Raw genomic sequence first — 25,529 nt, 5'->3', positions numbered from 1 at the left:
GATTCACAACAGGCACTGCTCTGCCCCCTGCGGTGGGCCTCCTCGCACCCAGGAGGCAGGCGATCGGGGAACACACTCTGTGAGCCCCCCTGCAGCTGCCCCCAGAAGGGTCTTCACCCCCCTCCTTCCAACATCAAAGTGCTCTCCCCAAGGTGCTCCAGCGCCCTCACGGTGCCAACTGCTGGGACATACCTCAGTGCTGTGAGCATCCACAAGCCGGCCGCACCCCAGAATCTGCCCTTCCTCCCATGCCCTCTGCCTGAACCCATAACCCCAGTCCAGGCACAAGGAAAGCACTGGACAAACCCCAAATGAGGAGTAGTGTGCAAAACCCCTGCCTGGTCTCCAGACTGGAAAGGCCCATGGAGCAAGGGGGAGTGGAGCCCGAGGAGATGTGTGGACCGGACATGCTGTACGATGCTAAACGGGGTCCTGGGGCAGTAAAAGCTGAACGCAGCCTGGAGTGTAGTTCGTGGTGATGAGACTGTGGTTTCTTAGTTTTGGCAGGTACATCGTGGTCATGTAAAATGATGTTGGGAGAAACTGGGTGAGAAGCGTAGGGGGACTCTCTGAATTACATCAGCTTTTCTGTCAATTTAAAACTGGTCCAGGAAGTTCCCTGTTGGTCCAGTGGTTAGGCCTCCCCTCTTTCATTGTCTGAGGACCTGGGTTCAATCCCTGGTCGGGGAACTAAGATCCCACTAGAGGCACGGCCAAAATTAAATAAATAAAATAAAATAAATTAAAAGGTCCAAAATAAAATGTCTTGGTTTTTTTGGCATCGCGGCTTGTGGAATCTTATTTCCCTGACCAGGGATTGAACCTGGGCCCTTGGGCAGTGAAAGCGCAGAGTCCTAGTCACTTGACCACCAGGGAATTCTCCCAAAATAAAACTTGATTTAAAACGTTTTTGGTTTTTTTTTTTGCAGGGCCTCTGGGTTTGGGCTCGCAGCTCCCCTAGGTTTGGCCCCGCCACTCAGTCTGTCGGCCTAGCAGTGGGCCACCAGAGGGCGCCAGTGGGCCCCCGAATCAGGCCCTGGCCCCTTCCTCTGCCATAGCCCTCCTCGGTCCCAACTTCCCTGGGGCCAGAAGCCCCTGTCTCCTCCCTGCCCTCCCCTCCTCCTTCTCTCTCCCTCACTCACTCTGTTCCAGTCACAAAGTCTTCCTCACTGTTCCTCCAACATTCTAGGCCCAGTCATGCCCCAGAGCCTTTGCACTGGCTGTCCACCCAGCTCTCCCATGATGCCTCCCTTACCCCCTTCAGGTCTAGCTGTTACCTCCTCCCAGATCCCTCTCACTTAGGTCACTCCTATTAATCTCAGTAACACCTCCTCAGAGAAGCCCTCCAGGAGTCCCCAGACCAGGTGTGTCTCTGTGCAGGTGCTCTCAGAAATCTAGATTGGACATTTTATTTCTGCTACCTGAAGATTAGACCATCGTCTATCTTCCCTGAGGGCCCTGGGCTTCCTTTTGTTGTTGTCATTCAGTGACATATCTGACTCTTTGCAACCCCCTGGACTGCAGCACGCCAGGCTTCCCTGTCCTTTACTATCTCCTAGAATTTGCTCAAACTCATGTCCACTGAGTCGATGATGCCATCCAACTGTCTCATATTCTCCTCCTCCTGCTCTCAATCTTTCCCAGCATCAGGGTCTTTTCCAATGAGTCGGCTCTTTGTATCAGATGGCCAAAGTATTGGAGCTTCAACATTAGTCCTCCCAATGAATATTCAGGGTTGATTTCCTTTAGGATTGATTGATTTGATTGCCATGCTGTCCAAGAGACTCCCAAGAGTCTTTTCCAACACCACAGTTCGAAAGCATCAATTCTTCAGTGCTCAGCCTTCTTTAGGGCAGGGCTTGCGTAGGAACTGGGTGTACACAGTGGGCACTCAGTAATTGAATGAGCCAGCGCCCAGCCAGGTGGCTGAGCAGCTTCATTCTTGGGTTCTGGTCAGACCTGTTTGACCACAAATAACACCTCCGCCTCCAGCAGCCCAGCAAAGCAGCCTCCACCAGGGAGGCTTTAAGCCTCAGGCGTGAATGACCACCACTCCCTCCCTGCAGGTTCCCACCCTTCCTGATGGCCACCAATCAGGGAGACTTCAACCCTGTCCCCACCCTTTTTGAGCCTCAGTTTCCCCCTCTGGGGCTCAGAAGGGGCAGAGAAGGGTCATCCCCCAGGTTCCTAGTATCCTCCCCTCCCACAACATCACTTCAGGCCATGTGCACGCTGCCTCCTCCTGGTGGTAATCAGCACTGCAACTTCAGGCGGGAATTCCTTACCCCCTCACTTCCTCCTTCACCTGGTGCTTAACAAGGGCTTGAAATATTTTTTTGCATGAACGACTGAATAGGTGAGAACATGAATGCATGAATGACCCTCCCTCTGTGAGGCAGCACTGGAGGCACCTTTCTCCAAAGCCCCGAATTTGAGTACAGGTTATCTCATGGATACTGGGGAGCCGCTGAGTGTTCTTGAACAGGGAATGAAGTATGTGAGGTGGCTGAAGGAAGACCATGTATCTTGGGGTGCTTATCCCCCTTCTTAGAGGGCTTTAAAGTGGGGTTTCTGTACCTCAGCACTATTGACTTTTGGGACTGGATGGTTCTCTGGGGTGGGGCTGTCCTGGGCACTTGGCGGTGGTGAACAGCATCCCCGGCCTCTGTCCACTCTGTGCCAATAGGAGTGTGTGCATGCTCAGTTGTGTCCAACTCTTTGCGACCCCATGGACTGTAGCCTGTTGGGCTCCCTCTGTCCATGGGATTCTACAGGCAAGAATACTGGAATGGGTTGCCATTTCCCCCTCCAAGGGATCTTCCTGACCCAGGGATGGAACCTACATCTCCTGCATTGCCAGGTGGATTTTTTACCACTAAATCACCTGGGAAGCCCACTCAATGCCAACAGTGTCTACTAAACATGTCTTCAGATATTAAAGTGGGGTTTCGAGGGGGAGTGAGGGGTAAATCACCCTACATATAGAGTGAGGGGTGTGGCATCAAACAGAGCCAAACCCAGCTCTTCTAGTTGGGCCCACTACTTGACACGTCTGGTCTCAGTTTTCTCAGCTGCAAATGGGCACGTGGATACCTGTGTAACAGTGGTTGCAGCAAAGCTAACACTCCTTAAGCAGCCCGCTTGTCTGATTTTGCCAGACCTACATCCTAATCAGTAACTCCTCCCCAGTAATCGCAGCCACGAATTCCTTATACATGTGGGAGTAGAGAATTTATTTATGTTTTTTCCTGTAACTCATTAAAGCAAATATACATCTATTTTTTTAAAAAGTTTGACCTTCTTTTACCTAAAATCATTTTGTGTTTGGCCCAAGGTCACCCGCTGGTGGCCCAAGGTCACATCGGAAAAGGCTGAGGTTGGCTCAGATGGTAAAGAATCTGCCTGCAATGCAGGACACCTGGATTTGATCCCTGGGTTGAGATCTCCTGGAGAAGGGAATGGCTACCCACTCCATTGTTGCCTGGAGAATTCCATGGACAGAGTAGCCTGGTGGGCTACAGTCCATGCGGTTGCAAACAGTCGGACATGACTGAGCAACTAACACTGATTTACTTATGAGGGTCCAAATACGTCCTTAGAAGGGGGCTCTTAAAAAGGGTTATTGCCTTGGAAGACTTTGGGCACCCTTGAGGGGTAAATTTTGGCTAACTGGGATCTTTAGTGTTTTGGGGAGAGGTGAGATATCAACCTTGGGGGCCTCAAAGGATTTGACTGTATTCTTCCACATTTGGCAAATTCTTATCCAACCTTCTTGTTGGGCTGGATGAATCACAAGCTGAAACTGAGATTGCCAAGAGAAATAGCAACAACCTCCGATAGGCAGATGACTCCACCCTTATGGCAGAAAGTGAAGAGGAACTAAAGAGCCTCTTGATGAAAGTGAAAAAGAAGAATGAAAAAGCTGGCTTAAAACTCAACATTCAAAAAACTAAGATGATGGCATCTGGTCCCATCACTTCATGACAAATAGATGGAGAAACAATGGAAACAGTGAGACTTTATTTTCTTGGATTCCAAAATTACTGCAGACAGTAACTGCAGCCATGAAATTAAAAGACACTCGCTCCTTGGAAGAAAAGCTGTGATAAGCCTAGACAGTGTATCAAAAAGCAGAGATATCACTTTGCCAACAAAGGTCTGTATAGTCAAAGCTGATTTTTCCAGTAGACATGTATGGAAGTGAGAGTTGGACCATAAAGAAAAGCTGATCACAAACTGATGCTTTCAAACTGTGGTGCCAGAGAAGACTCTGGGGAGTCCCTTGGATTGCAGGGAGATCAAACCTGTCAGTGCTGACGGAAATCAACCCTGAATATTCAGTGAAAGGACTGTTGCTGAAGCTGAAGCTCCAATACATTGGCCACATGATGAGAAGAACTGACTGATTGGAAAAGGTGCTGGGAAAGACTGAGGGCAAGAGAAGGGGATGACAGAGGACGAGATTGATGGACAGCATCATCGACTCAATGGACATGAGTTTGAGCAAACTCAGGGAGATGGTGAAGGACAGGGAAGCCTGGCATGCTGCACTCCATGGGGTGGCAAAAAGTCGGACACAACTTAGTGACTGACCAACAACAGCAATATTCGACCTTCTAAACCCCAGTGGCAATGCCCCCTCCTCCAGGAAGACTTCCCTGATCCCTAATTTTCCCCTCTGCCTCCCCTCTTCCCACAATCTGGAGCTTCTTTCCGCCCAGTCTTGATTGGGTGAGGCTGGGAAGGGGTGTCTATGCCCAGATTTGCCCCTTCAACCTTGACCTGGGTGGGACAAGGAAACAGTTGAGCCTCAGGCTCTATTTTTTTTTTAAGCAAGAAGGAATGTGAGGGCAGAGCATGGTGGCTCCACCTACCCAGGTGACTTTCTCCCTTCCACACCCCCAGGTAGAGGGTTTCCGGCTCTGGTCCAATTATTCCTAGACAGGTCCCTTGAGGGTGAGTCAAGGGGTGGAGAAAGAAGCATGACCTTTACTCCAAGAATCTTAAAGAATTTCCTTGTCCCCGCTGAGCGCCCTTCCCAGCTGGGGACCCAACCCAGGGCTAGGTGTGAAGACAGGCTGAAAACACTGGATTCTGGCCAGGCCCAGAGGTGACCGCTGTGCACCTTCTGGATCCTCCACTGTAGGGGACATCAAAAGGGAAGTCTCATATCAGCCTACACCTTCAGAAAGTCCATACCCCTCACCCCACCCCAGGTTTCTCTGGGCCTCAGTTTCCTCTCTAAAATAAACTCCCAAAAATCAAAAAATCAAATAAAATCGGGTGAACTTGCTGAAGATGAGGTGACCGAGAAAGATCAGCCCTACTCTTGGGAGGTCTCTGAACCTTGGCTAGCTCCTAATCATAACACGTCTCTCTACAGAATCTCAACACGCATTGGTTTTCCTGGATGGAAAACCTTCCAAAGCGCAGGCTCCGTTCCAAACGCGGCTTTAATCCCTGCCTGGTCTTCCTTGCAGCCTCTCCGGGCAGGTCTCCAACCCGGCCGCCGGCTAGTGCGCAGCTGGGCGGAAAACACGGCCTGGAATTCCCACCACAGGGCCTGGATCCTGTATTAGGAGGGGTGGCAGGGTGTGAGCGAAGGCGGCCTTGGCGGCGTCCCGGAGGCGTGTCGGGACAGAGGCGGGGCCGGGAGGGGACTCAGAGGAGGAAGAGGTGCAGGTGCAGCCCTGGCGGCGGAGCGGGCGGGAGGAGGGCAAGTGCTGGACACCTGCTTCGCCGCGACCCTCCCCAGGCGCCAGGGTGGGGTCCAGTTTTGACTGTTTCTAGGCCCCCCGCCCTGGGCCAGAGGCGCTGGACAGCCCCCAGGGTGGACTATGGCGGTGAGATTCCAGGCGAGTAGCCCGCGGAGGGCTGGAGGGGGAAGGGGACCGAGGTGGGGTCGGGGCTGGGACTGGGACCCGGGACCCCAGATTACCCCCTTCTTAGGTAACAGATGGGGAAATTGAGGCCCAGGAGAATGTGGAGGCTAGCACGGGGAGAGTGTCTGCGCCCACTGGCCTCCAGCGTGCCTCCGGGGGCTCCCTCTGCCCCGGGTCTGCTTCCCTTAACAGATAGCGTTCGTGTGTGTACTAAGTCACTTCAGTCATGTGTGACTGTTTGCAACCCAGTGGACGGTAGCCCGCCAGGCTCCTCTGTCCTATGCTCCTCCAGGGGATCTTTCCGACCCAGGGATGGAACCCGCGTCTCTTCTGTCTCTTGTATAGGCAGTCGGGATGTTTACCACCAGCGCCACCTGGGAAGTCCCTTAGCAGGCAGACCGGTGTTCAAATTCCGATTTTTCTGTGTAACTTTGAGCCAGCCAGTGAGTCCACGCCTTTGAGAACCTCGTCTATAAAGTGGGTGATGGTCACTTTATAGAAGGGCGTGGGGAGGATCCTAGGAGGGGGGGAAAATGCTCCTCGTACATAGTAGGTGTGCAGTTTCCCAGGGGGATGGGCCGAGTTGAGCTTGAGCACTAAGGGTGGGACGTAGGCAGGGACTATGTGGGCTGGAACGGCTTTGGCGAAGGCAGTGAGGCTGTGGAAGAGGGGATCACCATTTATTGAGTGTCTACTGTATACAGAGTTGTTAACTTGGGGGATCTGGCTTGAGAGTCCAGTTTTGCTGCATCGGGCAGGCCGATCGGGGCTGGGGCAGGGAATCCCCGTGGCCCTGTGGCGAGTGGGGTGTGCTTCGTTCTCCAGTGTTGGAGCTTGAACCGACTTTGTCACACCCACCCTTCTGCGTCTCAGGTCGGGCCCCAGAGGGGTAAACAGGTGAACAGGCTCGGGAGATCTGTGGCTGGCCCCAGGCCAGACCACCCGAGGCTCTAGGGCCGGGAAGTTCTTTCTCCTTCCAGGCAGCAAGCAGTAGCTCCCAGAATCCCGTCCTCAACTCGCGTATTTGTGGTCCCCTCCCCTCCCCCACTCCGACCCCCGCTGTGGTTCCCAGAGGTGGGGGCGGGGAGGGGGAGAGTGATCAGCAGCCTGGCAACCACGTGCCTGGGCCGGTGTGACTCGGTAAGCCCAGTCCCCTTCGGAGGCCTCTAGTCTCCGGTGTTTTTGTCCCGCGCGTGGCAAGGGGCGGGGATGTAGGCGCGGGCTCCGCCCCCTCGGAGCTCACCTGGAGGGGGGCGGGGCTGAGGAGGCTAGGAACTCTGGACGTACCTGCAGGTGGTGGTTGTTGTTCAGGCGCTAAGTCGTGTCTTACTCTTTGCGACCCTGTGGACTGCAGCACATCAGGCTCCTCTGTCCTCCACTATCTCCCAGAGAACCTGGTGGAGTTCCTGGGAAAAGCAGCCTTTTAGTCTACCATTAGTGCATTCCGCAAACTCCCCACACACGCTGTCCTGTGGGGACAATGATGGGGTCCCAGGACCCCCAACCCTGACTACCAGGAATCCCCAGACTCAGGGGTTTAAGGGAGACAGGTGGACTGGGACCTCCCAGGCCTCAATAATCAGAGGCAAGAAATGTATGTGTCTTGGGGGGTGTTGAGGACTTATTTCCTGAAGGAAGAGACACTGCCCCTGGGGCTGTGAAGGATGAATAGGAGTTTGCCAGGGAGTACAGCATGTGTAAAAGCCTGGAAGGGAGGCTGATTGGTGGACCAATCAGCAAAGTACCCAGAGAGACAGCCCCGCCTAGCCTTCACACCCAAGAAGAAAGATCAGAAAATCACAAATTGATGATTAAACAGGGTAATTGAAGATGGTTTTGGAAGCCATGAGTAAAACCTAATCAATAGAGCAGAGGAGTGGTAGCATGCCAGCCAGAGAAGATTGGCTAGTCTGGGAGGTCTTCCTGGGGAGGTGGCATTTGAGCTGAGACCCAAGTGTCAGGGGACAGCTGTATGCATGTTGGGAGGGTGTCCAGGCACAGGAGTCAGCCGGGGAAAGGTTGGGGGTGAACTAAGCTGAGGTGGGCTGCGGGGTTCGGTGTGACCCTACGGGTGTCAGAGAGCCTGCCAGTATCCGTGGAGGCGAACCTGCACGAGCCAGAACAAGCCATGGCCACCTGCGCCTGCCCCCTGAGGGCTGTGATTCCCTGGGGGCTGATTCTTAAAATACAGCCAGGAACTCAAAATGCAAGGGGATCATTTAATGACACCAAACATAAAATCAGAGCAAGTGAAAAGATTTAGTTCCGAAAAATGTTTAGAAGGGGAAAAAAAAAAAAGAACAGAAGGGTGCTGGGACCAGGTGGTTGAGAGCAAAGGCGTGGGACAGACTGCCAGGGTTCACGTAGTGCTGTGTGACCTCTAGTACGTTACTGAACCTCTCTGGGCCTCCTTTTCCTCCCCTGTGAAGCAGGAAGGCAGGAATAGAAGCAGAGCCGCTTCCTGAGGTCACTCAGGAGTAAAAGAATGGGTACTGCATAGTGCTCGCTGGCAGCTCATGAAATAGTGTTGCTTATTAATGTTACACAGAGGAGAAAGATCATTATTATTACTTCTCACTACAACCACTGCCGTCCCTCCAGAGGCTCCTACTGCTACTCCTACTCCAGGCCCCCTTCTCACACCTCAGCGCTGAAAGATGGGGCAGCGGGGGTGAGGGAGGTACCCATTGTACAGATGGGGAAGATGAGGCTGGAGAAGTACCACCACAGCCAGTCAAGTGCACACTGAAGGATTTGAATCTTGGTGGTGCAAAGCAGACCCGGCTCCCAGGAGGGCTCATGAGGCCCCGCCCTTGGCTTTGTTTCCCTCTTCTCCTAGGGCCTCCTACCTCCCTGGAGCCTGGAATGCTGCTCTCCCAGGAACCTCTAAGAAAAGGCAGGGAAACACCACACACTGCACAGGGAATCCCCCCACACCTGCTATGCTGTGTGGGGAGGGGGCATCATTTCTACAAGGCCCCCCAGGGGCAGCAGCACATCCAGATAGAAGTAAGGGATAGGTGTGGGCCACATACCCCCTTCTGTTGGCTGCGTGACTTCTATTCCCAAAGCCTCTGATCTCCTCTGTACCCTGGACTTGAAAATAACAGAAGCCACGCCTCTCCACCCCTACGCTCCAATTGCTCTGTTGTCTTGGCAAGTGACTTTCCCTCTCTGGACCCAGCTTTCCTCATCTGTGATTGTTGTTCAGTCGCTCAGTCGTGTCTGATTCTTTGCAGCCCCATGGACTGCAAGTATGCCAGGCTTCCCTGTCCTTCACCATCTCCCAGAACTTGCTCAAACTCATGTCCATTGAATTGGTGATGTCATCCCACCATCTCATCCTCTGTCGTCCCCTTCTCCTCCTGCCTTCGATCTTCCCCAGCATCAGGGTCTTTTCCAATGAGTCAGCCCTTCGCATCAGGTGGCCAAAGTATTGGAGCTTCAACTTCAGCATCAATCCTTCCAATGAATATTCAGGGTTGATTTCCTTTAGGATTGACTGGTTTGATCTCCTTGCAGTCCAAGGGATTCTCAAGAGTCTTCTCCAAACAGTTCAAAAGCATCAATTCTTCGGCATTCAGCCTTCTTTATGATCCAACTCTCACATCCATACATGACTACTGGAAAAAAATCATATAACAGATGAATAATAGACTATCTGTTAACAGAACACCTGTTAGTGAGCAGATTAAATGAGATCTTACTGCAAAGAGCCTGGCGCAAAGGAAGCACTTCATTTAATCATTCCATAGATAGAATCCGAGGCAGATAAAAATCTCTGCCCTCCGAAGCAGACATTCTAGAGGGAGAAGTACAGTGACCAGATTTTTAAAATTCAGAGAATGTCAAGGGATCACAGGTTCTGTGAACTGGGAATCAGGATGAGGTGGATAAACTGGTCTGTTGTGGGGTGGGGAGGGGCCGGTTGCAGACCGTGTGGCTGGGAGAAGGAAGTGAGGGAGGAAGCCAGGTAGAGATCTGGTGGACGAGAGTTTCAGGCAGAGGAGAAAGTGTGTGCAAAGGTCCTGGGGCAGGACCGGGCCTGGCGTGTTGGAGGAATGGCGAGGAGGCCTGCAGGTCTGGAGCAGAGTGAGTCCCTTGTGCCTGTGGGCTTTGCTTGATGCCCACTAGGCATCGAGTCAGATCTCCCAGAGGGAAAGCAACAAGGACTTGCCCCTTCTCTATTTCCATTACAGTTCAGCACCATTAACATCTGGGAAAGGATCATTTTTCTTTTTTTTTCTTTGTTGCTAGGCGCGGGTTTTCTCTAGTTGCGGCAATCAGGGGCTGTTCATTGTGCTGCACGGGCTTCCCACTGAGGTGTCTTCTCTTGTTGCAGAGCACAGGCTCTAGATGCGCGGGCTCAGTAGTTGTAGTGCACGAGCTTAGTTGCTCCCCATGGCATATGGAATCTTCCTGGACCAGGGATCAAACCCATGTCCCCTGCATTGGCAGGCGAATTCTTATCCACTGTACCACCAGGGAAGCCCATGGATGATTCTTTATGGTGGGGTCTGTCCTGTGCACTGAAGGAATTTGAGAAGCATCCCTAGCCCCCACCCACTCGATGCCAGGAGCACACCCAGTTGTGACAACCACAGATGATCCCAGATACCACACAGTGTCCCCTGGAGGAGGCAGAACAGTTCTGGGTTGAGAACCACTGACTTAAGTCCACTTTGCAGATGAAAAAACTGAGGTCTCAGGAGAGATTGCAACCATCCCACAGGCTTGGGCCAGGAGAGTGTCAGAGCCAGGCTCCCCACCCAGGTATGGAGACCCCTGAATCCTCACAGCCACCTTCCCTGCCACCCCACTCCAGGTGCTGGACATGGAGGAGCTGACCATCTGGGAACAGTACACTGCTACAATCAGCAAGGTGGGGCCTCCCTCTCCCTGCATGGGCGCCAACAAAAACAGTGGGCCGGTCCCCGTAGGATGGCCTTTGTCCCAGTGAAAAGCAGAATCGCATTCTGTTTCTCATCCCCTCTCAGGACCCCCGCCGAGGCTTTGGCATCGCAATCTCTGGTGGCCGAGACCGGTCCGGTGGATCTGTGGTTGTGTCCGATGTGGTGCCTGGAGGGCCGGCTGAGGGCTGGCTACAGTGAGTGTCAAGGCAGCTGGGTTACAGGGGACAGGTGTGTCAAGAAGAGGGACCTATATGGTCCAGAGTCTGGAGGCTAAAATGTGCCTGGCACCTCCCAGCTCTGACAACACAGGACTGGAAGCTGGCAGCATGACTGACTGTGTTCTCGGGGTTATGGTGGCCCTGGAACGCTCCTGGAACAAATATCCTAGAAACCTCTTTTTGGCTGGAGGGAGAGTGACCCAGTATCCTGAGGTCTTGGGGGCAGGAGGCTCCTGGGAGTTATTTTGGGAAAAATGGTTCTTGGGCCCGAGTGGTTGACAGGTGATGTGATACTCAGAATCGGGGGCCAGCTTCAGAGAGAAATAGAGTGTGAAACAGAGAGAGAAGGGAAGAAAAGCATGAAGAGGGGGGCCTAGAGAAAAAAGTAAGGCGGTATGGAGATGCCAGCTGCAATTGCCGTTTCTGTTCTACAATTGCATTTCATTATTATGTGGGTTCTTTGATCAGCCCCACTTTACAGATGAGGAAACTGAGGCCCAGAAGGATGTCTTTGTGAGCCTGGGGACACTGATGGTTTGGAACCAGGCCTTGTAGAGCTGGGGGTACCTGCCAGGGGCCCTCAGGGAAGGCCTGGGGAGAGGGGCTCCCAGCAAGGCCTCCTCCCTGAGACCTGGCCTTCTCCCTCAGGACAGGGGACCAGATTGTCATGGTGAATGGGGTCTCCATGGAGAGTGTTACCTCCACCTTCGCCATTCAGATACTCAAGACCTGCACAAAGATGGCCAACATTGTGAGTGGGAGGGGCAGCTCCTGCCAGCAGCACCTCTGTCCTGGCTGAGTCCCCCACCCCATCCCCAATCCCCGATCATGCTGCCCATGGGCAAATGAATAAGCTTCCCCCAAGCCAATGGAATTGTGTCCCCATTTCATAGCTTGGATGTTGAGGCTCAGAGGGACCAGAGTCCCCCAGGGCTGCCCAGGGGATGGGCCAGAGCCTTGAACTGGCCCCCCACCCATCTTTGCCTCCCTTAACAGACGGTGAAGCGTCCCCGGAAAGTCCAGGTGCCTGCCACCAAGGTCACTTCTGCCCCGGGACACCAGGACTCAGATGAGGAAGACAGGCTGCGGCGTTTGGAGGAGGCTGACCACGGCCGGGGCTACGAGGGGGACACGTCTAGCGGTTCTGGCCGCTCCTGGGGCGAGCGCTCCCGTCGGCCAAGAGCAGGTCGCCGGAGCCGGGCCAGCAGCCGCGGGCGCAGGAGCCCAGGTGGCGGCTCCGAGGCCAACGGGCTGGCCCTGGTGTCCGGCTTCAAGCGGCTGCCACGGCAGGATGTGCAAATGCGGCCCATGAAGTCCGTGCTGGTGCGGAAGAGAGAGAGTGATGGTGAGCCTTAGGGCTATGTTGTCGGCAGGGGGTCTTGGAATCCCTGGGAAAGGGCCTCGTTGCTGCCCTGACATTTGGTCGCGCGTGGTGTGTGCTCAGCAGAATAACAGCCCCCAAAGATGTCCACGCCCTATCCCAGGACCTGTGGACGTGTCATCTCACGGGGCAGAGGGGACTCTGCAGGTGCAATTAAGCTAGGCCCCTGAGATGGGGACAACCCTACATTCCCTGGGGCCCCAGTGTCTTCACAGGGTCCTTATAAGAGGGAGGGGGAGAATCAGAGGCAGAGAGAGACGGGAGATGCTGAGCTGCTGGCTGTGAGGGTGGAGGGAGGGGCCGCAAGCCAGGTGGTGCCTCGAAGCTGGGAAAGGCAGGAGCCAGTGCTCCCTGGGAGCCTCTGGAGGGATCAGCCCTGCCCACACCTGAATTAAGTCCCATGAGGCCCATTTCAAACTGTGAGATAAATCTGTGTGTATTATACGCACTAAATTTGTGGCATGTTCTTAGAGAAACAGGAAGCTCACACATGACATCAGTAGATTGTCAAGGTGTTCATAGGTAGAGAACAGTAGACCTTTACCTCTACAGAGGTAGAGAGACATGACCTCTCACTCCCTCTTGATTCAAGGACAGAATCATGATCTCGGAATTATGGTTACGATGTGACAAATGGCACTGGGACCTCTACCCCACATCATAATTTTAATACTCCTGAAATGTTCGTTGTGATCTCATTGAATATTGGGGATTGTGACCCCGAAGCCCTTTTGGTGTTGTCATCAGGGTGTCTGGAAGGGACAGCCCGGGCTCTGCCCTTTCTCAGGTGCCTACTGCCAACCACCATGCAATGACATCAGAATCCCTGCCGCAGGGCATTTGCACAGACCATTTCCCACCTGAAACAACCTTCCCAAGACCCTTGCAGGGTTTGCTCCCTTGCTTCATCTGAGACCTGGCTCAGACATCACCCCTGTAGAGAGGCTGTCCCCCGACCACCTCGTCCCAAATGGCTTCCCCCCTTCCCACCAAGGCCACTTCCCCACCTCCCTGATTTCTCCATCTTCCCAGCTCTTGGCACCACCTGGTGCTCGTGTGTTGCATCTCCAGCTATGGGGCACCAGGTCTGCTGTCACCTGCTGACAGATACCTGAGGTGGAGAATGCCCGCTGGAAATGCTGAAGCTTGCCCCGTCCCCTTAGGACAGCAGCCGGGAAGGCAGGGTGGTAGAGAGCAGGTGAAAAGGCTGGGATCTGAGAGCCCCTGGCAGCCTAGACCCCAGGCCCTGCCTCAGTTTTCCGCCCCTCCCACAGATTTTGGGGTCAAACTGGGCAGTCAGATCTTCATCAAGCACATCACAGATTCGGGCCTGGCTGCCCAGAACAGTGGGCTTCAGGAAGGAGACCTCATCCTCCAGGTAAGCCCAGGCTTCCCATTAGAGGCAGGGAGACCAGGGCCAGAGAGTAACAGTGCTACCAAGACACCCAGTAAGGTCAGCAGAGCTGAACCACTTGCCAGCTGCATTGTTACCTATTTTCCAAAGATTGGAGATGGCTATGCAGGATTTTTCGCCCTTTCCTCTATCTGCTGCTAATCCATTGCCAAATGTTGGTTTCTAGTACTCCCTTTGGGTTGTCTGTTTCTAGTATCCTCAGAATCACATGGCCAGCTGGCTACAGCACTGATTCGTGGACCTGCCTTAGGTGCCTGGATACTAGTGATCCAGAAACCAGGCTGCAAGGGGCAGCTCTGCCTTAAGAGTTCATTTCCTTCTAGACTCCTCCCCTGAAAATCTGTTTCTAGTGATTCCTGATGTTTGATTTCCAAATCATTTCTGGTTGATTGTTTCTAAACTCTTCTCAGAGTTGTCTGTTTCTAGTGACCCTGAGTGTCTGTTTCTAGTGGCTTAGGGCTGACGCTTAGAGCTTGGAGGTGGGGGGTGGCTAGAAACTCACAATCGCAAGGGTTACTGAAAACGGACATTCCCAAGAGGAAATGTTAGAAATGGATTCCTGGTGAGTTGAGATGACGTTAAACCCTCCCTAGGAATTGTGCATTTCCAGTCTACTTCCGGATGTCTGTTTCTAGCACCTCCTAGAGATCATCTGTTTCTAGTATTTAAGTATTTACTCCCTCACCCCCAATTAGGGTTGTCTCTATTATTACTCCTGTAATATCTGTAATATCTAATATCTGTTCCCCGTGTCTCCTGAGAAATTTCCCTCTCTGGGGAGATGAGAGAGTCAGTCCATTTTTAATTTTTCCCTAGCATCCCCCACCCCTCTTAGAAAACTGTTTCTAGAATTCTTCCAGAGGTCAGTTCTCGGCATCGTATCCTCTCACAGAAGGAATGCAATTCTATCATTTTCTCTTGAGAATGTCTGTTTTTAGTAACCCCTGAGAGTTGTGTGTTTGTAGTCCCCCCACCAAAATATCTGTTTCTAGTGTCCCCTATCTCTCGTGAACTTGCTTCCTCTCTCCTCTCCTGATTCCTTTTAGATCAACGGGGTGTCCAGTGAGAACCTGTCGCTGAGTGACACACGCCAACTGATTGAGAAATCGGAAGGGAAACTGACTCTGCTGGTGCTCAGGGACCGAGGCCAGTTCCTGGTGAATATCCCTCCGGCCGTCAGTGACAGCGACAGCTCCCTCCTGGAGGGTGAGGGGCCCTGGGCAGGGAGGTTCGAACGGAGGGCCAGGGAAGCAGGCTGTGTCTGGCAGGGCCAAGCAGGGGTTGGTAAGCCTGGCCCTGAGAGGCTCAGAGAGGGACAGAAACTTGCCCAAGGCCACACAGCAAATCAGAGCTGGAGGTTCCCAGCTGAGCCTGACTCTGGTCTGGGCCCCTTTGCTTAGAGAGGCCTGATGTGCCCCTCCATGAAATGGGTCCAGCCTGGAAGGCCATGCCCATGGCTGAGACATGTTTTCCCCCACAGACATCTCAGACCTCGGCTCAGAACTGTCCCAGGCACCACCATCTCACATCCCACCGCCACCCCAGCATGGGCAGCAGAGTCCAGACACCAGCCGAACCAACTCCCCCGTGTATGTAACCCCATTGGCTAGGATGGCCAAATGAGAGGGGAACACGGGCATGTCTTTTCCCACATTGGGTAACCTTGAGGGTGCAGCCATGGTGGCCTGCCTGGAAGAGGTCTCTCCTGTCCATAGGAGGTTCCAAGACGTGGTCTAGGGCTATGGGCTTTTGGGGGTAGATAATCCCCTTCTAAGCTCCCTCCTATGGCTGTTGGTGGGAGGACTCAGACCCTCAGCAGGGGGGTCTGTCTAGAGGAGGGGACCACACAGGAGTAACAACCAGGGGTAGAGGTCACCTCAGTCCATCTTAGAGGCCAGAGGACAGCCCATGCCAAGGTTCCAACTCTTACTTCATTATTGGCTCTTTAGGTCATTGACATGTCATAAGGAGCAGAGGGCCTGAGATCACACAGCTGCAGAGGGGCAGGACTAGAATTAAAACCCAAGTGCTGATAAATTCAAATTCTTCTAAAATTTGCTGCTCAACATCCACCCCCCAAACCCCACCCCAAATCTGTTCCCCACCAGGGAGAGCCACCGGCTTCCGCGGGAAAGTTCAGTGGATTCTAGGACCGCGTCAGAACCAGGTGAGCAGGGACTTCTTTGGTGATCCAGTGGTTGAGACTCTGTGCTTCCAATGCAGGGGACTTGGGTTCAATCCCTGGTTGGAGAACCAAGATCCCACATGGCATAGCAGGAAAAAAAAAAAAGACATTTCAACAATGCTGACTTCTCATTTGGCATCAACAAATATATTTTTTTAAAACCAAACAGGTGAGCACCTCTGTGGTCAGTCTGAGCACCTCTCCTCTGGTTTTTCTGATATCAGCCAATGAGGCTGTGCCATGCAGAGTGTGGAAGGCTGGCATGGGCCTCAGAGGTCAGGGACAATTGCCCCGGAAGGAGCGGGGGTTGGGCAGCCACATTCCAAGGGGCAGGGATGCCCTACAGCAAAAGTTTGGCGGCTGGACCGGTCAGTGCACTTGGGGAAAACTGGCTGTTCCCTTTCAGACTCCCCGAGGCCAAGAAACTATGACATCTACAGGGTGCCCAGCGGTCAGAGTGTGGAGGACCACGGGTATGTGCCCCAAAAGAAAACTGAGGACCTGCACACGCCGGGGTGCCTCCCCGGTCCCCACCACCTGCCTTCCCGGGACACCCACGTGGGGCTGTTTGGGAGGTTCAGCTCCGAAGCTGGGAAGCTCACAGTCCACCTGACTCCGCCTCCCGCATGACTCCGCCTCTGCCTGCCCTGACTCCGCCTCCCACCTGACTCCGCCTCCGCCTGCCTGCGCAGGTACAGCCCAGACTCGCGTGTGGTCCGCTTCTTCAAGGGCACGAACATTGGGCTGCGGCTGGCCGGAGGCAATGACGTGGGCATCTTTGTATCCGGGGTTCAGGCGGGCAGCCCAGCTGACGGCCAGGGCATCCTGGAGGGAGATGAGATTCTGCAGGTGAGCGGGAGTTTTAGCTGGGGTGGCTGGCGGTGGGCGTTCTGGGTGGTCCCCGAGTCTGTTGCTGCCTGTGAGCCCTCCTCTTGGGCCTCCTTGGGGACTGGCAAGACCCTCAGAGACATTCAAATTTATGTGTGTGTATATATATATATATATATATATATATATATATATATATATTTTATTTTTGGCTGCTCTGCGTCTTCCTTTTTCATGGGGATAGTTTTGTGTTTTTTTTGGGGGGGGGGGATAGTTTTGGTCACCACCTCCTATACAATGTTAGAAACCTCTGTCCATAGTGCTTCAGTCACTGCATCTGTCATATCTAATTCCGTGAATCTATTCGTCTCTTCCACTGAATAATCATAAAGGATTTGATTTAGGTCATACCTGAGTGGCTTAGTGATTTTCTCTACTTTCTTCAACTAAGGTCTGAACTTTGCAGTAAGGAGCTCATGATGTGAGCCACAGTCAGCTCCTGGTCTTGTTTTTGCTGACTGTATAGAGCTTCTTTGCAGCATGTGCAATCTTCCCGGACCAGGGATCGAACTCTTGTCCCCTGCATTGGCAGGTGGATTCTTAACCACTGGACCATGAGAAGTCCTCGTTCGTGTTTCACCAAATTCCCACCAGTGTCCTGGTCCTGTCACAGCTGAGACCCCCCCGTTCCTATGTCTTGATGTTGAACACTCACTGAGACTTGGTTGTGCCTGAATTGATTATATTTCCCGTTTCCTGGTTTCTGGGTCAAACCTTCACAAGTGTGTGTGAAGCCTGGGTGCTACAAGGCAATGCCTCCATTGGAAAGCCATCCCCTAATCTCCAGGACTCTTGACAGCAACCCTGGAAGGGGAGGATTGAGAGCTTTGTTGAGAGGAAGAGCTGGGATCTCTCACCCGGGGCATCGTCCCATCTGCACCCCATTCCTGGCAGGTGAATGATACCCCGTTCCAGAACCTGACCCGGGAGGAGGCTGTGAACTTCCTGTTGGGGCTGCCAGTTGGCGAGGAGGTGGAGCTGGTGACACAGCGCAAGCAGGACAGTGAGTGTGTGTGTATGTGTGTGTGTGAGAGAGAGAGAGAGAAAGGTGTGCGTGGCCCAGGGCTGAGTGCGATCCACATTCAGGCCCTGGGGAGGGGTGGGGTCTGGGTCCCACCAGTTCACGGAGTCTCCCCATCCAGTCTTCCAGAAGATGGTGCGGTCTGGCTTGGGCGACTCCTTCTACATCCGCACGCACTTTGAGATGGAGCCCAGCCCGCCATCCGGCCTGGGCTTCACCCGCGGAGACGTCTTCCACGTGCTGGACACACTGTACCCTGGCCCCGGGCAGAGTCCCACCCGGGGAGGCCAGTGGCTGGCAGTGCGCATGGGGCGTGACCTCCGGGAGAAGGAGCGGGGCATCATCCCCAACCAGAGCAGGTGGGGACCAACCACGCACTGGAATAGATTTAGCATCACTACTTAGCATCCCTGGTGGTGCACTCTGGAGAGCCCTGCAGAAGGCTCCAGCCAACCAGCAGCACTAGTATCAGTTTCCCGCAGCTGCTGTAACAAATTACCATAAACCTGTGGGCTTTGAGCAACATGCATTTATTTATCATCTCATGTTCTGGAGATCCAAAGTCTGAAACGCATCTGATGGGGCTCAGTCGAGATGTGGGCAGGGCTGGGTCCTCCCGAGGCTCTAGGGGAGCATAAGCTCCTGCCTTTTCCAGCTGCTAGAGGCACCACCTCCCTGGCTCGCGGCCCCTCCCTCCATCCTCACAGCCAGCAGGGCGGCATCTCCTGTCTCTCTCTGCCTCTGACCCTCCCACCCCTCCCTTTTTTTTTTTTTTTTAATTTATTTTTGGCTGCACTGGGTCTTCCTTGCTGCACACGGGCTTTCTCTAGTTGCAGTGAGCGGGGCCTACTCTTGGCCGCGGTGCTCGGACTTCTTATTTCAGTGGCTTCTCTTGTTTTGGAGTGCAGACTCTTAGGGCACACAGGCTTCTGTAGTTGTGGTGCAGGGGCTTAGTTGCTGTGAGGTATTAGGATCTTCCTGGACCAGGGATTGAACCTGTGTCCCCTGCATTGGCAGGTGGATTCTTAACAACTGGACCACCAGGGAAGTATCTCCCCCCCCGCTTTTATAAGGACCCTATGATGACACTGGGTCCCCCCAGGGAGCCAGGGTCGTCCCCATTTCAGGGGCCTTAAATTAATCCCTCCTGTAAAGTCTCCTTTGCCCACTGAGGTGACCCGTCCACACCGCCCCCTGTTCAGGCCATGGACATCTTTGGGGCTGTCATGCTGGACTCTGGTGCTCACTTACCTCCTCCCTTCTCTCCAGGGCTGAGCAGCTGGCCAGTCTGGAGGCTGCTCAGCGGGCTGTGGGGGTCATACCTGGAGCCTCAGCGGGCTCCAACTCACGGGCCGAGTTCTGGCGGCTGCGGGGTCTTCGTCGGGGAGCCAAGAAGACCACCCATCGGAGCCGCGAGGATCTGTCAGCTCTGACCAAACAGGGTCACTACCCACCATACGAGCGCGTGGTGCTGAGAGAAGGTGGGCCAGGGTGGGAGGAGGCGAAGGGCCTCAAATAAGTGTTCAAAAGCCACAATCCTTACCTCCCTCCTTCCACCCCAAACACCCACTTTTAGTTACCTTAGGACCAAAATGCCATGCCATGCCATGCTAAGTCGCTTTAGTCGTGTCTGACTCTTCGTGACCCCATGCACTGTAGCCCACCAGGCTCTTCTGTCCATGAGATTCTTTAGGCAAGAATATTGGAGTATGTTGCCATGCTCTCTTCCAGGGGATCTTCCCACCCCAGGGATTGAACCCACATTTCCTGCGGCTCCCACATTGTAGAAAGATTCTTTACCACTGAGCCACCAGGGAAGCCCAGGACAAAAATACATACGCACAAAACCAGGAGATTCTTTCCCTACCTGAGAACCAGTTGTAAAAATACACCTTATCCAGATTCTGGAAGGGAAAAGATTAAGCTCTTACATACAGCCTCAGGGCAGAGGATTAAGACCAGGTGCAGAGGCTTTTAGAACAGTGGGAGGATGGGAATAGCAGGTGACCCAGAATAAGTTGGCTCAGATGATAAAGAATCTGTCTACAATAAAGGAGATCCCTGGGTTGGGAAGATTTCACTGGAGAAGGGAATGGCAACCCACTCTAGTATTCTTGCCTGGAGAATTCCATGGACAGAGGAGCCTGGTGAGCTACATGTCCACGGGGTTGCAAAGAGTTGGACACAACTGAGCGACTCACACACACCAACAGGAGAAATGGGACATAACCGGATGTGATTCTGTGCCAATAAAACTTTATTTACAAAAATAGGCACTGGACCGGATGTGGCCTGAGGGTTGTAATGGCAGTTACCAACCACTGAGTTAGCTGGATTCAGCTGCTCTAACAGACCTCAAGGGACAGCTGTATAAACAAGAAGTTTCCTTTTCTTTCAAGTAACACTCCTAGTGTAAGAAGTCAAAGAGAGCTCCTACCTTTCCATGAAGGATACAACCCAGACTTTGCTTATCATTCTGCTTGCATCCCATTGGCCAGGACACAGTCACATGGCCACCTTTACTGCAAGGGAGGCAGGGAGTTGTAGTCTTTAGCTGGGCAGCCATGGGCCTCGCTAGATCTACTGTGGAGAAAATGAAGAAGCAGTTGTGCAAGAGGCTAGCAGTCCTTGCCCCACATGGGATCCTGATTCTTGTCATTGATTCTCTGCCCTTCAGCGAGTTTCAAGCGCCCGGTGGTGATACTGGGACCCGTGGCCGACATTGCTATGCAGAAGTTGACAGCTGAGATGCCTGACAAGTTTGAAATTGCAGGTAAGAAACCGGGTCCTTTAGCAACCTCACTGGTGAATCGTTTCATAGCCCTTTCCTAGGAACTTCCCTGGTGGTTCAGTGGTTAAGATTCCACCTTTCAATGTAGGACGTGTGGGTTTAATCCCTGGTACCAAGATGCCACGGAGTGTGGCAAAAATTTTTTTAAAAAGGAACCCTTTCTCAGCCTCTAGGGTTGAGGCAGTGTGGTAAGGGAGCTGCTAATGATGCAGCCTCAATTGACCTTGGCACTCTTTGCCCAGAGAGCCTCAGAATCCTTCTTAACACGTTTACCAGGCAGTCATTGACAATGGAGCCAATTAGACAGTTGCCAACTGTCCATTCATTAGTTCAAGACATTTGTTTATTGAGCTCTAGACACAGTGTTGAACAAATACACAGAATTTCTGGAAGAGACCAAAAGTGAACAACTACAGAAATAATTAGGATAGGGTAGAGAATCAGCAAATTGTAGCTCCTGGGCTAAGTCTGGTTGTTCTTATTCAGCCTGCTAATGGAGAATGGTATTTATAAATTTAAAATGGTTGAAAAGAAGGTAAAATAATTTTTTTTTGGTGATATGTGGAAAGAACTGAAAGCTATGACTTGAACAGATACTTGTACATGAAATTTCAGCATGATTCACACCAGCCGGAAGGTGGACACAGCCCAAGTATCCGTCAACAGGTGATGAATAAATAAAATGTGCTCCATCTATCCATGGAATATCACTCAGCCTTAAAAAAAGGAAGGAGATTCAGACACTTGCTACATGGATGGACCTTGAGGACTTGATGCTCAGTGAGAAAAGCCAGACACAAAAAGGAAAAATACTGTCTGATTTCACTCACAGGAGATCCTAGATGAGTCAGATCCACAGAGACAGGAAGTAGATGGTGGGGCAGGAGCTGGGGGAGGGGATGGGGAGTCTGTTTCATGAGGACAGAGTTTCAGTTTGGGAAAATGAAAAAGTTCTGGAGATGATGGTAGGGATGGTTGCATGATACTGTGAATGTATTTAATGCCACTGAGCTATGGACTTAAAAACAGTTAAGATATGGTACATTTTATGTTACACAGATTACCACAACAAAGAGAAAAAAGCAAGGTTGTGTCCCCGTCCCTTCTAGGCACCCCAGAGCAAGGCGTGCCTTCTCCCTCAGCTGCCAGGATATCTAGGAGGGCTTCCTGGAGGAAGCAGTGCTCCATCTAGGGTCATAGAAGACACATGGGGGTGGGAGAATAGCTTCTTTTGGGTCACAGCCCAAGCAAAGGCCTAGAGCTGGGACTGAGCCTTGGAGAGTGAGTATCTGGAGCTCAGACTCTGCACCCAGCTCCTCATGCCGTTTGGCTCAGTGACTCTGAGCTGGTGACCTTATGTCCCTGAGGCTCAGTTTTCCCATCTGCCAGATGGGCCAGTAACAGCCACTCCTGTTCAGGAGGAGGAGGTAAGGGTCATGTTCAAGAGGGGACCCAGTGTGGTATCAGGCATGAGGCCAACAGGAGCTACTATTGCTGGTGTTAGGATTTTCAAGGGCCATGGGGAGCCATGGTGGGTTCTTGAGAAAGGGAGGGGCAGGTAGACATGAATTTGAAGGGCCAGTGACTGCCCTCCTGAAGCTGCCAGTCACCTCTCCCCTCCACAGAGAGCGTGTCAAGGACTGAGAGCCCTTCCAAGATCATCAGACTGGACACCGTGCGGGTGATTGCAGAGAAAGTAAGCAAGGCTGTGCTGTGGGTCCCATTTCATGGATGGGGAAACTGAGGCCCAGGCCTCCAACTTGCTCTGGTCCCATGCCCAACAGATGTGATTTTCCATGGAGGCCCATTTTGGAGGCTTTTTCATGTGGAGGGCTTGAGGGGGACAGAGCCTGCCCTGTGTCATGCAGTGGCAAGCCCTGGGAAAAGGCAGAGAATCAAACTGGAGGCTCTGTGCTCAAGACACAGTGACTCAGGCCAACATGCTGGCCTGCAGATGTGAGTGGCTTGGGGGTCCACTCTGACCTCAGACTCTTCATCTCCATCTGTTTGATTCTTCACCTGTCTCCAATGCTCTGTCTCTGGGTGTGGTTTTTCTCTCCACTGTCTCTCTCTCTCTCTGTCTCCTGGCCCCGCACCACTGCCCCCGGCGCTGGCCCGGCCCAGGACAAGCACGCGCTCCTGGACGTGACACCCTCAGCCATTGAGCGCCTCAACTACGTGCAGTACTACCCCATCGTGGTCTTCTGTGTTCCTGAGAGCCGCACAGCCCTCAAAGCCCTGCGCCAGTGGCTGGCCCCCGCCTCCCGCCGCAGCTCCCGCCGGCTCTACGCCCAGGCCCAGAAGCTGAGGAAGTACAGCGACCACCTCTTCACAGGTGGGATGGGAGCTGAGGGTCTGGGGTGGGTGGTGGGCCCTGGCCCGAGCCTCCCGGCCATGCTGATGCCCCCTCCCTGTAGCCACCATCCCCCTGCAAGGTACAAGTGACTCCTGGTACCAAGAGCTCAAGGCCGTCATCCAGGAGCAGCAGATGCGGCCCATCTGGACGGCTGAGGACCAGGTATCTGGGCCAGGGGGTGGGACCCGCCTGGAGTTAGGGACTGAGGGGCGTGGCCAAGATTTGACCCTGAGGTTAGGGTTTCTGGACCTGGTTCCTGGGGTGAGATGGGACTGGGGGGTTGGGTTTGGGAATTGGGACTTCTTTGGAGGCTGGAGTCAAGGCTTGGGGCTCAGTTCAGATTTGGAGGCTCTGTCTCGAATAAGGTCAATGGTGAGAACTCACCTTGGGGTCAAGAGTTAAGCCTCAACTTGAGGTTGAGGACTGGAATTTGAAGGGTGGTGTCATGGGTCTGGGGTTTGGTCTCAGATCAAGGAAGTTTGGGGCTGGAGGCGGGAGGGGGGAGGGGGGAGGGTCTTGGCTCAGCCCGGCCATGTGCACCCACAGCTGGACAACTCCTCGGAAGACAACCTGGACCTCCCCCACCATGGCCTGGCAGACAGCTCCGCGGACCTGAGCTGCGACAGCCGGGTCAACAGCGACTACGAGACAGATGGCGAGGGCAGCGTCTACACGGACGGTGAAGGCTACACGGATGGCGAGGGTGGGCCCCACACAGACGTGGATGAGGGGCCCCGGGTGCCAGCCCTGGCCCGGTCCTCAGAGCCTGTGCTGGGGGATGAGGCCCGGATCCCGCAGCATCATGGGAGACCCTCCGGTCCCCGGGAAGCCCAGGTGAACAGAGCACAGGGGTGGCACCAGCAAGGGTTTGGGGATGGGGCTGAGACGTAGGGGGCCTGTTAACTTACCAACCCCGCACCCCGTCCCCCTGGATGTGAAGGAGCAGAAACTTCCCTGATCATATCTTCTAGGGTGTTTAAACCAGAGTCACTTAGAACAAATATTTAATCTCTGCATGAGTTTCCTTATCTTAGATTCAGAGACTGATGGTAAAGTCTTGACATCACAAGCTCATTGTTTATTTGGTTGCTGCTGCTGCTTTGTTTTGTATTTTTTGGCCACGAGGTTTGAGGGATCTTAGTTCCTGGACCAGGGATTGAAGCCAGGCCCCCTGCAGTGGGAAGCTCAGAGTCCTAACCACTGGACCGCCAGGGAATTCCCACAAGCTTGTTGTTTAAACTGAATACACTTAGTCCAAGTCCTTCCCCATCGTAGTCAGGTATTTGACAGTAACAAATATTGACTCAGCACTTATTCTCTGTGGGGCTTCCTCAGCCCCCTAGGTGCTTTTCTGTGAATTCAAGAAAGTTCTCCAGACCCTCTCTAGGGAAATGTAAAAACGTACAAATCTATGATGTTGCTGGTAGAATGGTGCTGTGGGGTTGTGCAGTGCCCAACCTGTTCAACTGTCTATGGCATCCTGTTTATGAGGCAGCTCTACGCTAAGCAGTGGACATACATGAACTCATTTATGTACTGCTGACAACATGACTCTGAGGAATGTCACAGATGGGAAATCCAACTCTCTCTTTGTTGACAGGCTGGGAGATCTCAGCCAAGGCCTTGCCCTGTCCAAATCCATTTTCTCATTTAAAATTGGGGATGATTTCAAGACTTCTGTGGGGACGAGGAGAAAGTTTGTGGGTAGAACTGCCTGGCCAAAGGGAGGGAGGTAGGATAGGGGTGATTACTCATCCCTATTTCTCATTCCTTAGTGGGGATAAGTGTTAACTGCCTTTCTCCCTCTCCAAGATGGATAGCCGCCACCCACAGGGTCAACGGCGACAAGAAAGCATGCGGTAAGAGTCCCTATACTCCACATTGGGGCTGCTCAACCCCCCACCCCGGGATTTTGGGGTGCTTAGAATCAAGCTGTGGTGCTAGCACCTTTGTGGTGCTAGAGCCTCGTGGTGAGACAGAACCAGAGAGAGCCACTCCAAGCCTCATGCAGTCAGGGCCATGAGAGTAGGAATCCTCTTCCTGGGAGGATGAGAAGGCTTCCCGAAGGAGGGGACATTGGGATTGGGGCTTTGAAGGATGTGTAGGAGTTTGAGAGTCTTGCTCATCTCTGACTACACCCACTGTGCCTAGTCCAGAGTCAACTCAGTTAACAGTAGGTAAGTCCACACCCTCCCCACTCACAGCCTCTTCTATTTTCTCACCCAGGACATATGAGAGGGAAGCTCTGAAGAAAAAGTTTACACGAGCCAGAGATGTGGAGTCCTCTGATGAAGACGGCTACGACTGGGGACCAGCCACTGACCTGTGACCCCCTTCCAGGTGGCCAGCTGGCCTGTCCTCCTATTTCCTCCCTGGAGCTGAGACTCAGTCTCCCATACAGAACCTAGAAGCCTGCCTCCCTCTACCTGGTATTTAATAGAGTATTTTCACAGCACTGGCTTCTAGTGATTTCCTGGGAC

At 53.2% G+C, this 25,529-nt stretch overlaps 1 protein-coding gene across 4 annotated transcripts in view; it reads left to right on the top strand.

Annotated features, from left to right (window-relative positions):
• Window positions 1–25,504, top strand: part of TJP3 (tight junction protein 3) — a 30,529-nt gene extending 5,025 nt beyond the window's left edge. For 2 of the 4 annotated variants that reach the window (XM_061422661.1, XM_061422662.1), the window contains 20 exons: window positions 10,708–10,764; window positions 10,880–10,989; window positions 11,662–11,764; window positions 12,010–12,358; window positions 13,669–13,772; window positions 14,855–15,014; window positions 15,289–15,397; window positions 15,917–15,975; window positions 16,400–16,466; window positions 16,686–16,842; window positions 17,776–17,884; window positions 18,024–18,261; window positions 19,172–19,383; window positions 20,580–20,675; window positions 22,319–22,389; window positions 22,818–23,028; window positions 23,111–23,211; window positions 23,596–23,883; window positions 24,862–24,908; window positions 25,276–25,504. In XM_061422661.1, the coding sequence (XP_061278645.1) occupies window positions 10,717–10,764; window positions 10,880–10,989; window positions 11,662–11,764; window positions 12,010–12,358; window positions 13,669–13,772; window positions 14,855–15,014; window positions 15,289–15,397; window positions 15,917–15,975; window positions 16,400–16,466; window positions 16,686–16,842; window positions 17,776–17,884; window positions 18,024–18,261; window positions 19,172–19,383; window positions 20,580–20,675; window positions 22,319–22,389; window positions 22,818–23,028; window positions 23,111–23,211; window positions 23,596–23,883; window positions 24,862–24,908; window positions 25,276–25,378 (2,742 nt within the window). In that variant the 5' untranslated portion in view covers window positions 10,708–10,716 and the 3' untranslated portion in view covers window positions 25,379–25,504. Of the gene's footprint in view, window positions 1–5,650; window positions 5,856–5,936; window positions 6,360–10,707; window positions 10,765–10,879; window positions 10,990–11,661; window positions 11,765–12,009; window positions 12,359–13,668; window positions 13,773–14,854; window positions 15,015–15,288; window positions 15,398–15,916; window positions 15,976–16,399; window positions 16,467–16,685; window positions 16,843–17,775; window positions 17,885–18,023; window positions 18,262–19,171; window positions 19,384–20,579; window positions 20,676–22,318; window positions 22,390–22,817; window positions 23,029–23,110; window positions 23,212–23,595; window positions 23,884–24,861; window positions 24,909–25,275 lie in introns of those variants that run through there. The other 2 variants (XM_061422660.1, XM_061422663.1) reach the window with 2 other exon arrangements.
• Window positions 25,505–25,529: the final 25 nt, after the last annotated feature.

The sequence above is a fragment of the Bos javanicus genome, chromosome 7, assembly GCF_032452875.1.
Source record: "Bos javanicus breed banteng chromosome 7, ARS-OSU_banteng_1.0, whole genome shotgun sequence".
Lineage (NCBI taxonomy): Eukaryota > Metazoa > Chordata > Mammalia > Artiodactyla > Bovidae > Bos > Bos javanicus.
Note: the sequence above shows the minus strand (reverse complement) of the source record. Positions and strands in the feature narration are given on the sequence as shown.